The 12392-nt window shown below is 39.5% G+C and overlaps 1 protein-coding gene across 1 annotated transcript; it reads right to left on the reverse strand.

Annotated features, from left to right (window-relative positions):
- Positions 1-773: 773 nt before the first annotated feature.
- On the reverse strand, positions 774-9947 carry ESM1 (endothelial cell specific molecule 1). Its single transcript, XM_059061863.2, has 3 exons — positions 9215-9947; positions 5924-6076; positions 774-2309 (listed from the first exon to the last, which is right to left on the reverse strand). The coding sequence occupies exons 1-3, from the start codon at positions 9513-9515 to the stop codon at positions 2209-2211; spliced, it is 555 nt and encodes a 184-aa protein (XP_058917846.1). The 5' UTR covers positions 9516-9947; the 3' UTR covers positions 774-2208.
- Between the last annotated feature and the right edge of the window lie 2445 nt (positions 9948-12392).

Below are 12392 nucleotides of genomic sequence, written 5' to 3' on the forward strand. Positions count from 1 at the left end.
CAGGTCAAATGGCAGATCATTAAGTAACCCCACCCCCGAGAGTGTATTCTGAAACTTCATTGCACACTAGCGAAAGTAAAGATTTTCAGTGCTTTCTGTTTCATTTAATAATAATATTTATATCTTGTATTAATGTAACATTATCTCATGCTCATCCAGTTTCTCCTCTCTTAAAAAAAAGAATTAATTCATGAGAACTGGATGTTTTTCCTAATACAAACATAATTTTTTCCATATTGTATTGATTCACTTAAAATGTTTCCATAATTTGCATATAAGCCTGAGTGAATATATACTATTATTTTTAATTTTATTGAAGTATAGTTGATTTACAATGTTGGGTTTAATACTATTCTTGAATATGATACTCTCAAGCTTCAAAGTTGTATGTTACTACTCTCTCTCTTTTTTTTTTTTTTTTTTTTTACTACTCTTTTATGGGCACTGAAAGGTTTGTCTTTGCCTAACTGAAAGGTTTGTGACGACTTTCAAACACCAATAGAAGTTTTTTTGGTTTTTGGTTTTTGTTTTGCCTCTTTGGAATGGGTTAATGTATAAGGACCAACTTTTCAGGAAGCTCTAAGGCATCCGTTGACCAAAAATGTGAGGCAGAAATACATATTCTGGTCTCACATTTTGACAGAAGAGGCTTATCTGTAGCAGCAAATTTACATGAGAAGCCTGTCCTTTGATATGTATTTCAGAGTTCTTATTCATTGAATGAATCATTTAAATATTTTAATGATTAACGAAGTCATGAATGGACTCGGAGAGGCTGTCTTGTTTGTTTTATTGATCAATAATAAACTTGTCCTTTTAAAACAAATCCTAACAGCCTATTCAGCTTACATTCAAAGACCCTGCCACACACACATTCACAACTCTGTTGGCAAACTTTGAGAATAAAATACAGGTAAATAGTGAAATAATTCTTAAATAATTCTTCACTCCAAATAAAATATTTCTGCAAATATTTCCTAACAAAATCTAGTACAACAGTCCTGTTTGTGCTAAGATCCTTCCAAGTGTACTCATAATTCCACTTATCAACCAAGTTTAAAGAAAAAAATACATTAATATGAACGATATTTTAAAGTTGATGTTTCCTGCTGAAGTTGACTCTCTTCCAAACCTCCTAAAAAGCTTTTTCTACTTTGAATTTAAAACTCATCTATGTCACTGCACTTGGTTTTAAATAAATTCCCTCTGTTGCTCATGTTTTGGACATTTTATAAATCCATAGTGACTAAATTTTTCTAGGTTTCTCATATACTTATTACTGTTAATATTACTATAATTATTAATAATAAATTTACCATGCCTTGGGTGTTTGAAAACCTTATAGAGTTATACCTTTATTCTAACCATTTTAAACCACAATATTATGTTTATTTTCTCAAGAGGGTGATAAATATGGATATGGAGGATGACTTGTACTAACAACTGTTTACAAAAATATATAAATATTTACCTTCACACTTCCCCCAAGTGGGCAAAATACTTCCTTGCTCTCTCAATCTGAGGTGGCATTCTTTAAAACCATTTATGGAAGTGTGTGTTTGCCCTGTGCCCCAGAACCATCCTTCAGATGCAGCAACCTGGGAACTACATTAGCAGCCCTTTGAAACCTGCTTCAATTCAGGGCTACTACTCAAACTCCCGGAAGCTTAAACATCCCACTTCCTTCAGGGACTGTTTTGTTTTCACTTTTCCCAAGGTGAAAAAAAAGCACAATTAAATTCTACTGAGGCTACCGCAAGGAATGTCTAAATGTCATACTCTCCCATTCCCAACGTCACCTTCTCTTGCTCCTAACTCTTCCTCCGGCCCATATCCCAACATTAATGTACATCGAGTCAAGAACCGTGGTCTCGCTGTGGTCTTCAGGTTTGGCTAGCTTTCTCTTTGGCTGATCTCCCTCCAGGTTAAGATTATCTAAGTTGCATTTTTAGTTCTTCACTACTACTATAAACACGTATTAAACAAATCTATATGCATTCAAATATTTAACAAATATCTAAAAGTCTCCAGTCATATGCATTTTATGGATTGTTAGTAGCCTACTTTTTTTTTTCTGGACCCACCCGGAATCACACTTAGTCTCCAAAAGTTACATGTCCATATGCTATAATACAGACAATTCCTAAAGTGTTGGCTGTGTGTTGAATGACCATTAAAATAGAGTCCTCTTGGAAATCCCACCCAGGATCAGCGTGGATTTAACCACTTCATTACAGGAGACCGGGCAGCATTCTCCTTCACGAGTTCTTCTCTCACAGCGTTGCCATCTCCAGACGCCATGTCGTGCTCTGAAATTAGAAGGAATACAAATCATGCCCAAGTGTTTATAACTTCAAGGTCAAGTACAGTTTTGTCTTATTTTTGTATTACAATGGATTTACAATGAAATCTTTAATAGATTCCAAGAGTCTATGCTGTGTTCACCTGCTCTCTATGAATTAGCACCTCCTTGAATTATTTCTCTTCATTCTCCTATTATCACCTGACATTATTCTATATATGCATTTGTCTTTTTTTTCCCTGTATTGTCTCACTCCACCACTAGAGTATCAGCTCCATGAAGGCAGGGACTTTGTTTGGTTCACTGTTGCAACAGTGCCTGGAACATAGTAGGCACTTAAATACTTTCAGAATGAGCAAATGCTGTAAGTATAGATCTCTAAGTAAGATTCTTATACTATCTGATATGGAAGAGGAATTAGCTTATCGATGTGGCTCCAGAATGCAAAAGGCAGACCAAAGGGCAGAACTTTTATAAAGATAGTTCTTGCTCTATATAAAAGTTTGTAATATTTAGAATTTTTTAAATGAAATTTTCTGCTTCTAAGAAAAATGAGGTGTGTTTGCTTCAGCAGTGCACATTCTGCTATATGAAGATTAGCACGGCCCAGCAGTTAAATGAATGTGTGTAAATTCACGAAACTCAATAATCTTACCACTACCCCGCACCCCCCAAAAAAGCTGCTTGTGAATTCCCAGTCTTGGAAAGGTGGAGAGCTCACTACTAAACAACAACAACAACAAATGAAGAAGGGAAACCAGGAAGTCCACTTGCCAAGAATGTTGTGACCAACAGATAGAAAGTTAGAGAAGACAACCTCATGCAATCAAGGTATGAAAGGCACCTCCGAGGTCCCTGTGCTGAGGAACCTTGGCGTCATTTACAAACGCTTTGCAGAGGTGATATGAAGCCCAAGACAGGACAGAGGCCCCAAGCCCCCTCCTGTAAACAGTAGCACTTGAAGCCCAGGAAATCCCACGTGGACAATGCAAAACTGAACGGAAGGGCTCCCGGGCAGCCTTCCCACGAGGTCTTTAGGACATTCCGTGCTCCATCCTCAACCTCACTAAGGTTTACCGAGGTTATACTAATAGTCATCCTTAGTTGCTCCTTTAGCGCAGGAAAGGCAACACCTTAGGTCAGAAAATGCTTTTTCCATAAATTTCTAATAAGAACCTTTTTTTTTTTTTTTCGGTAGGCGGGCCTCTCACTGTTGTGGCGTCTCCCGTTGCGGAGCACAGGCTCCGGACGCACAGGCTCAGCGGCCCTGGCTCACGGGCCCAGCCACTCCGCGGCATGTGGGATCTTCCCGGACCGGGACACGAACCCCTGTCCCCTGCATCGGCAGGCGGACTCTCAACCACTGCGCCACCAGGGAAGCCCCTCTAATAAGAATCTTGATACCTAATCTGGGTACAGAAATACTTTTTTGTGTAACCCTTAATGTAACTTTCATCCAGCAAAATACAGTTGACCTTGAACAACGCTGGTGTTAGGGATGCCAACCCCCATGCAGTAGAAAACCCACCTACTGTTATACCTGCCCCCAAACAAAGGAATTGGTAAATGACTCACCCAAGGGCGGGAAGCTGAAACGGTTTGAATAGAATCAGGACTCAAACCCTAGTTCTTTGACTCCACGGATTGTGATCTCTAATCGAAAACAAACTGTTCCCCACACTTAGTTAATCTAAAGATCTGTAACATGAAAATACAGGTACTGTGTTTATTGGGGAAAAAATGTGCATATACGTGGATCCACACAGTTCAAATCCATGTTGTTCAAGGGTCAAGTGTATCTGTTTCCAAGGCATCTATACAGTGGTCAAGATTTTTGCAGAATCTGCAAGCAAACGAGAGAGGGTGACAGGCCCGAGGGAAAGAGACTGCACAAGGGTCCAGAGCAGAGGATGTGCTCCTGTGTGTGCAGCAGGAAGGATGGAGGTGAGACAACAGAGTTCCATCACTGAGGAATATTCCAGCGGAGCTCGAGAGCCCCCCAGACCTTCATCCCAAACAGCAACAAAGATTCACCAGGGATTTAATTCTCTCTTGGTGGGAAAGATTCAGGTGCAATCTTAAACGAGTGAAGAGGGATTCTAAAGTTGCTCCTTCAATGTTCTTTGTAGCCTACGGTTTTAAGAAAGCAAAATAAGACAAAAGAAGCTACAAGTGTTTGAGGCAGCTAGCTGTGCTGAGGTAATAGGTTTCCCTGTACTAAAGACAATCAAACCATTCAAACAATTCCTCATTTCAGAAAGGAGACTGGTGGTTGCTAGGGGTTGTAGAGTGGGAGTAACTGCTTGATGGGTACTGGCTTTATTTGGAGCTGAGAAAAGTGTTCTGGAACTAGATAGAGGTGGTGGCTTCCCAACACTGAATGTACCAAATGCCACTGAATTGTTCACTTTAAAAAGGTTAATTTTATGTTAGGTGAATTTCACCTCAACAAAAAAATTTTTCTAACCTTAAAATTCAATTTTCTTCCATTTTGCTTTTCAAGAACTATAGGGACAAGTCATAAGTATTTATAATGTTAATACTGATCTCAATATCCGGATCAAGTATTCACATAGATATTCACCTAATAGGTTAAAAACAGGTTTTCAATTTAAATTAATATTTAAGGGCATAGCCACACTTAAAAATAATAATTCACTGAAAAACACAGTATTTCCCCTTTATCTTGATGTACTTAACTGAACTCACATGTAAGAAGGAGGTAAAGCTGGGAAATAAGCACATTTGTCAATATTTCAAATCTTATTTAATTTGAAGTGCAAAGAACCAGAAACAAAAACTGAAATAGATTTGGACTGTCAACTATTTGTATCTGAGGGGGGAAAGTATACAGTTTGTTGATACTAGCGGTTACTCTGGCTACATGTTGTTTTAAATGAGCTACTTCCAATTTAATAAAGCTTTACTGTACTAACAATTTATTCAACAAGATAACCAAATAGGTTAATAGCATAGTCTTATAGGCTGTATTTCTCACATTCTAACAACCTGTGTAAGAAATACATAAGCACTAACAAGCAGTATGTGAATATTACACACTATCATTCAGAGGTTTAGAGATGATTCCCAAATTTTAATCACAGGTACTATCTCTTATTCTCTCCAAAATCCACAAAAAGGCATGCTTGGAATTATTCCATTTAAACACTTCCATTTGGTTTAAAAAAAAAGAAATGTTTTATATTTTCTGTGTTGGCTCTTAAGCCTTATCCAATAAATTCCTCAGAGTACTCTTTCTATGTGAATTTGGGAGAGAAGCAACTTTGTCTAGTACGTATGTAAAACAGATCACTGAAGAATTTAAACAACTTTGTATATCTTGGTTATTATTTATTACAGGTTTTTTCTGTAATCAATCATATTTATCCTCCATATAAACTGGGTAAACTTTACAAAAATTATATAATCTTCAAAATTATTAATGAGGTTTCTTTGAAAAAAAAAAGCAACAAATTTCAACACCCTCCCGCCTTTCCCTTAAGTAAAACAAGAGAAATGAAATCATTTAAACCAACGTCTTATTCTACTCATCCATATTTTTTCTTATTCAAACTGAAAATGAGGCTATGTTTCAATGTTTATACAGAAATCAATTCTTACCTGTGTGAGAAACAAATCTCTGGTTGGCAGCCTTGGCTACTGAATATTGGAAAAAGGGAAACTTCAGACATTTGCCGGTCACCCTGTCACATATGCCCGACTGACAGCTGCAGGTCTGTTTGCATTCCATCCCGAAGGTGCCATATGGGCAGTCTAAGGATAAAGGGAAGGTTGAGAGAGGGAGCTGCTTGTTGTACATAAGCGTCCATCCTCACAGCCCGTGTGCACAGCCTCAGGAATTGAACAAACCTCATGAATATTGACTATCAGATAAAACCCAATTCTCCAAAAATCCCAGGCTTTGAAAATTGAAACTTTAAGTCACAATTGTGAAATCACACACTACGACCAGATAATGGATGTCTCACTGGTAGTGTCTTGCTGTGAAGTTTAACTGAAGACAGATACACGTAACCAATATCCTTGAACCAGTCTTAATTCTGTCTACTTTCTGCTTAGATACCAAAAGGCAAGGTCTCATGGGCTACCTCTGTGACAGCTCAGTGAAGGTGGGCGATTGAACAGACATGTGCATCAGTCCCTCACAGAGTTTAAGAGATATGATGCTGTATTTGAATCCCCTGTAATCACAGACAATCTACTGTTGTAAAGGTACAGGAAAGGGCTTAAACTAACCAGGCGCTAAGAGGGCGATCATCCTAGCTCTTCACGAAGTGGCTAAACCTCAGTCTGCTCCAACTCTTATCAACTTCCTTATCTATCAAAATGGCGGTACAAATGTACCTAACTCCTCCAGATGTCAAGAGGATTCACTAATAAAACCCTCTGCAGAGCTAAGATCCAATATGCTAAATGACAAGAAAGCTGAGAATGTATCCGTATACCTAACCAAATCTGGAAGCTTTTAGAGCTTCGATGTTTTCATACTTAAACTAAAGCATTGAGAAAAAGAGAACAAACTCATTGAGTAAAAATGCATGGGTTTTATGATGTAAATAGCATCTCAATAGACTAGCCAGCCTTGAACAGCCAAGCAGAATATTTATGCTCATGGCATAAGAATATCCTTGTAAATGTACAATCACACATGGGTGAAGAAACAAGTTGTGAGGCATCTAAGTCTTTAGCAATCTAATATTCCACAGAATGATCAAGATAGATATTAATGAAATATATTTTTTAAAGAGATTTAGGACTGCTGTACTCTGCATCCTTCAGATTAGAGAAGCACCTGGTTTTAAACATTGGCCTCTCTGTTGGGAAGAATAGTTCTTAAAAGGGATCCTGAAAAAAAGTCCCTGGCAGAAAAGCACACAGCCTTGGGATCTGACTGTGTCTCCAGTGATATTGAAAACTAAAACTTTAGCCAAATTCTCAGTTATGCTTCTATTGTATCCCTCAATGTACTGAATAATGCTGGGCAGATAGTAGGTGTTCAATAAATATTGTTATCTGGGTAACACGACGCCAAACATCTGAATATTTAAAAAACATCCAGATATGCAGCTAAAGTATACAGTTTTCATAGGGGTGTTCTTTTAAAAAAAAAGCTAAAGTAGAGAGTTTGCCTATAGCAAAATATAATGTATCTAACTGCTGAGGTTCACACAGCCTCACTAGTTCCAGCAGAGAGTAAATGTTTGAAACCAGACTCACTTTCAATCTGAAGGATGTCTAAGAGCTATCCTAAACAGCTTTAAAAAATATCTTATTAACAGCTACCTCAATCATTCAGTGAATATTGGAGTGCTAAAGACTCCAGATGCCTTACAGCTTGTTTCTTTACCCATATGTAATTGGACATTTACAATCACACATACAGAGTCAATTTTTATGCCAAGAGAAAAAGCAATCCACGGCATATACTTGTTATATCATTAGTATGATTGTGTTAACCACTTCCTCCCTAACTTCCCTATGTGAAGTACTTTTTTCTTGGCTGATAAGCCCTATAATTTACAGAAAATACAGATCCTGCTCAGCTGAAAGAAATGTATATGAATGTCCACCAGAGAAAATGTTTCCTCACCATTCTACTTTTTATTGGTTATAAACAAAAATAAGCTAAGCAAAAAATAAAATTCTCCTAAAAGTTCAAGCATTTATTTCCTAACCTTTAGTATGTTTTGTGGCCTAAACGGTAATTGATTTATAAAATATTTTTCTAAAAGAATTAATGGGATTAGCTCAATACTGGATGATTATCATTCGTAAAAGCTTACAGTTGTATTAAACACATAAAATAAGAATATTTAGAAACTTCTCAGTCCCTTTAATTTTAAAAGCTTCTTTATAGCTGATTCACTTTGTTGTACAGCAGAAACTGACACAACACTGTAAAGTAATTATACTCCAATAAAGATGTATAAAAAATAAAAATAAAAGCTTCTTTGTACTGTAAAACTGATGAATGGCGCTATAACATATGTGTTGAATCTTAATAATAGTTCTTAACATGAGATCATGAGGTATCCATACACAGAGTATTTTAAAATCACCATTCTTTCATTTCTAAACATGTTAAACATTGTAAACTACAGTCACTAAGTTTGAAATAAATCCTACAAATGTTTAACTACATTGTTTAGCTATAATTTCAACCTAATAAAGTTTTTCTTTAAGTCTATAAGAGTGCTAACCTCTTTCTTTACAGATTTCCAATTTTAATTTTTCTTTAGGTGTTATTTTTCCTGGTCTTACACTCATTTTTCTAGATGACCAAAACCTTTTATAGAGTGGAATGAGGTTTGTTTTATACTTCAGGGTATCTTCCTCCAAGAATGTGAGTCATTTTGCTAGATGACTTAAGCTGCCCTATTTCACAAAGTGCATTCGTGTTCATCAGAAATATTTGATCTTGAGAGGTGCCCTCCATCCCGTGGACCCTTTTAAGATCAAAGAATCACTAAACCGCCGGGCTAGCCACCACTCCAAGAGGTTATCCAGTGCAGACTTCTGTAATCACTGACTGCAGAAGAGAGGACACCTAAAGCATCCATAACAGATTACCTGTCAAGTTCCTGAAGTTTTCCAGAAAAGGCGGTAACACAGTCTTCAATCGGAACTTGAAAAAAAAAAAAAAAAAAAATCCCCTAGGCATAATGAGTGAAATGCTGTATTTCTTTCTGGGTTTTCTTGCACACTGGGTTCAGTTGCAATCTGCAGAGTTATCTTTCTCTCTGTGTCTATGACAGCATCAGTGTGGGACCTGGTCCCTAACCCACCTGCATTTTCCCTCTTTGCATTTTGAGCAAAGGCTCCTCATCTCTCACGCTGGCTAAAAGCCCTCAGTGTGCCCTGGGCGGGGAGAAGAAAGGGGTCACTCTTTACCTTTGCAGATACCAAACTCGTCACCAAAATCATCCTCCTCACTGTAAAACTGACACCTCAGCCCGGGGCCACACTTCACGCCATCCATGCCTGAGACCGTGCGGTAGCAAGTTTCTCCCGGCCCGGCGGCGCACACCCGGCAGCAGCCGCAGTCGTCCAGCACCGTCCTCTTACAGCGCAGGCTGCTTTTGCACTCGTTAGTGTCACAGCGCTCCGGGCAATCGACCGCGTACTTGGTGCTCCAGGCCGCCGCCAGGTGCGCGGGGACCAGGAGCGTGGCCAACAGCAGGAGGCTCTTCATGTTTCCCGCGGCGGCTCGGGCTCCGCTTCCCACGGCGGGGTCTCTGCTGGCGGGAAGAAGCCGTCCAAAGTGGTAGCTGAGCCTCTGCCTACACGTTTATGAGTTTTATACACTGGGTTGCCCGCATGCTTCCCCGTCATCAATTTCCTCAACCCAGCAGCAGCGCTGTCCTCCTGCCAGGCTCTCTTGTTTTAGTTTATGAAATCCAGGATGAAGGCTGGATTAACACGCTGCTGCCATCCAGGAATTGAAAAGCCCGAGCTGATGTCATCTGTTATGTTTAGATGGTTGTTTTGCATGAAGACTAAAACACTCGCTCACATCCGTCTCAAGGGCTCAAGGACGTCTGTGAAGGGGGAATAAAGAAGGCTGCACACCCTCCTCCAGGACAGGAATTGTTCGGACACCAGCACTTCGGTTGGGGCATAGCTTTGTCTACGAGCCTCTGCAGTCATGAGGAAAATTATATCGACATGAATCATCAGGACCGAAGAAGCTCCTTTTAAAAAAATAAATAAACATTTGGTATTTCCTTTCAATAAATAGCTATGAGATCATTTGGAAGAAGAAAGGGTTACGGTGGGCCTTTTCAATACTTAGAAGAAAGAAAATATTTTGAAAGGGATTTTTTTCAAAGACCCTCTCTTCCTTCCTCTCACCCCTCATCCAATGTTATTTCTAAAACAATTCACATGGCATATATCTAAGTTTATCATGGATGTAGCTATATTTCTAGTAAGATGTGGAACTGCTGCTGAGAATTTCCTTTAAAATCAATACAAAACCCACAAAAGGGGTAAGATGCAGCTGACACTGTTTCTGGCTTACTCAGTTCTGGAAAAACTTATCAGTTGGACTTGTCCTGACCCAAAACTCACTGGGGAGAAGTCTCATCCATCACCAAGTCTGCTTGTCCAATGACTGAGCCCATTCGGAGCCCTTCCCCTCACCTCCTGGCATCGATCAGAACGCTCACTAAAAACCGCCAAACAAGGCAGGCAGCCCAAGGAAACAAATGAGCCAGCAGGCAAATCAGACCGTGGCCCAGAGAGGCAAGTCACAGGGAAGGGAAAACATTACCCATCAGGAAACAAGGTCTTCAAGCTATGGAGGGTCACAGGGCCTAGGTCCCACTGGGGAAGACAGAGCCGTCCTCTTAATATATTAACTGGATCTAGGCCTCATTAAGCAAGGTTTGTGGGGTAGAAAGAGCAAGTTTGCAAGAGAGAGGAGAGTTCTTACACTAGCTACATGTTGGAGTCCAAGCCCCACCACCTATGAAAATAGACATATTCCCACTGTCATCTAGTAAATCTACAACCAACGAAGTTGATAGCTCTTGGTCAGTCACAAGTTAGCGATGGGTAAGCCACAGGGCTTCTCTCAGCCTCTGCTTCCCTTTGGAGAACTGACAGTATTAGGCTAGCTGATCTCTAAAGCTCTTGTCCCTTCTAGAAGATGAGGTCGAGTTCATTGGATGTGACTTGATGATTAGCCTTCAAATGTGCAATTTTAGGAGGATGGAGGCAATGGAAACCGAACTGCAGGGAATTGAGGAGATGGGACGTGAAGGCAAACAACTTAGCCTCCAAATTTCCCAAATTTTTCATGACAATCCAATTTAAAATATTCTATCTTCATCTCCCCAGAAGCAAACGGCACACTCTGATTAATTGTTTTCAATAGTAGGTAACATCCACTGAGTGCACGGTATGTACCAAGCACTGTCCTGAAGCATTTTACATGCATTAACTCGCTTGATCCTCACCCAACCTTATGAAGTAGGTATTATTCTCATACCCATTTTACAAATGAGGAACATGTGTCAGAAAGAGGTTAAATAATTTGTCCAAGATCCCCAAAATGTCAGAGGATGAACTTGAACCACGTCAGTCTCGTGTCAAAGCCACACACTCTATTGCCTATTGCAACATAATCATGCTTCCATGGCCAATGTTCTCATGGCCTAGTTCACAATTTAGGCTGACCCTGGGAAAGGTTTCTTGTTCAAACTTTTCTGAACCCCACTTTCTGAGGAGAGTGGTTAATTGGAATCGTGGTCAATAATAACACCTAACTATTATAGAAAGCTTATGAGGTACTAGACACCATGCTAAGCACTTTATGTGGATTACCATACTTTCAAAACAACCTCAAGAGCTAGGTACTGTTCTTATCCCCATCTTAGAGATGAGAAAACTGAGGACTAAAGGAGTTAAGCAACTTTTCCAAGGTCACAGATTTAGCAAATGGTAAAGCCAGGACTCCAACCCAAAGACAGACCATCTCCAGAGACTAGAATGAGGACTGCAAAATCAAAGGTGTGCAGGTGACCCAGGTGGGTGAGGTGGTGAGCTACACGAGGTGTCACGCAATAGGAAGGAGAGGATTTTGTCCACCTGAGAGTACACGCCTTCTCTAAGGGAAGAAGCCACTCCATAGGGCTGGCTGGCTGCTACCATTACAGGAATATGAGCACACTGTGCCCAATCTTCTAATTTCTTCAAAGAGAAGCTAGAATCCAGACTTTTGAAAGTAATCTCCTAATTTTCAAATGTTGGCCAGCATTTCATTCAAATTAGAAAACATTATCTGTGCCTTCATTTCTTTTAGACTGGATCCAGTCTGCACACTAGTTTGGGCTTGCTATAAATTTTGGATTCTGTCAGAGCTGGATCTGATCTCTGCTCTGCCACTTACTCCCTAAGGGAACTTAGTTTAATGTCTCTAAGCCTCCATTTCCTCGTGGTGTACAATGGGGCCAATAATACCTTCTTAATAGGGTTATTGTTAAGATTGATAAGGTACGGGATGGGAAGTGTCGGTCAAGCAATATGCATTCAATAAATGATGGCTACTCTTCATTTTAAAAATATA

This window comes from Kogia breviceps, chromosome 4 (genome assembly GCF_026419965.1).
Source record: "Kogia breviceps isolate mKogBre1 chromosome 4, mKogBre1 haplotype 1, whole genome shotgun sequence".
Lineage (NCBI taxonomy): Eukaryota > Metazoa > Chordata > Mammalia > Artiodactyla > Physeteridae > Kogia > Kogia breviceps.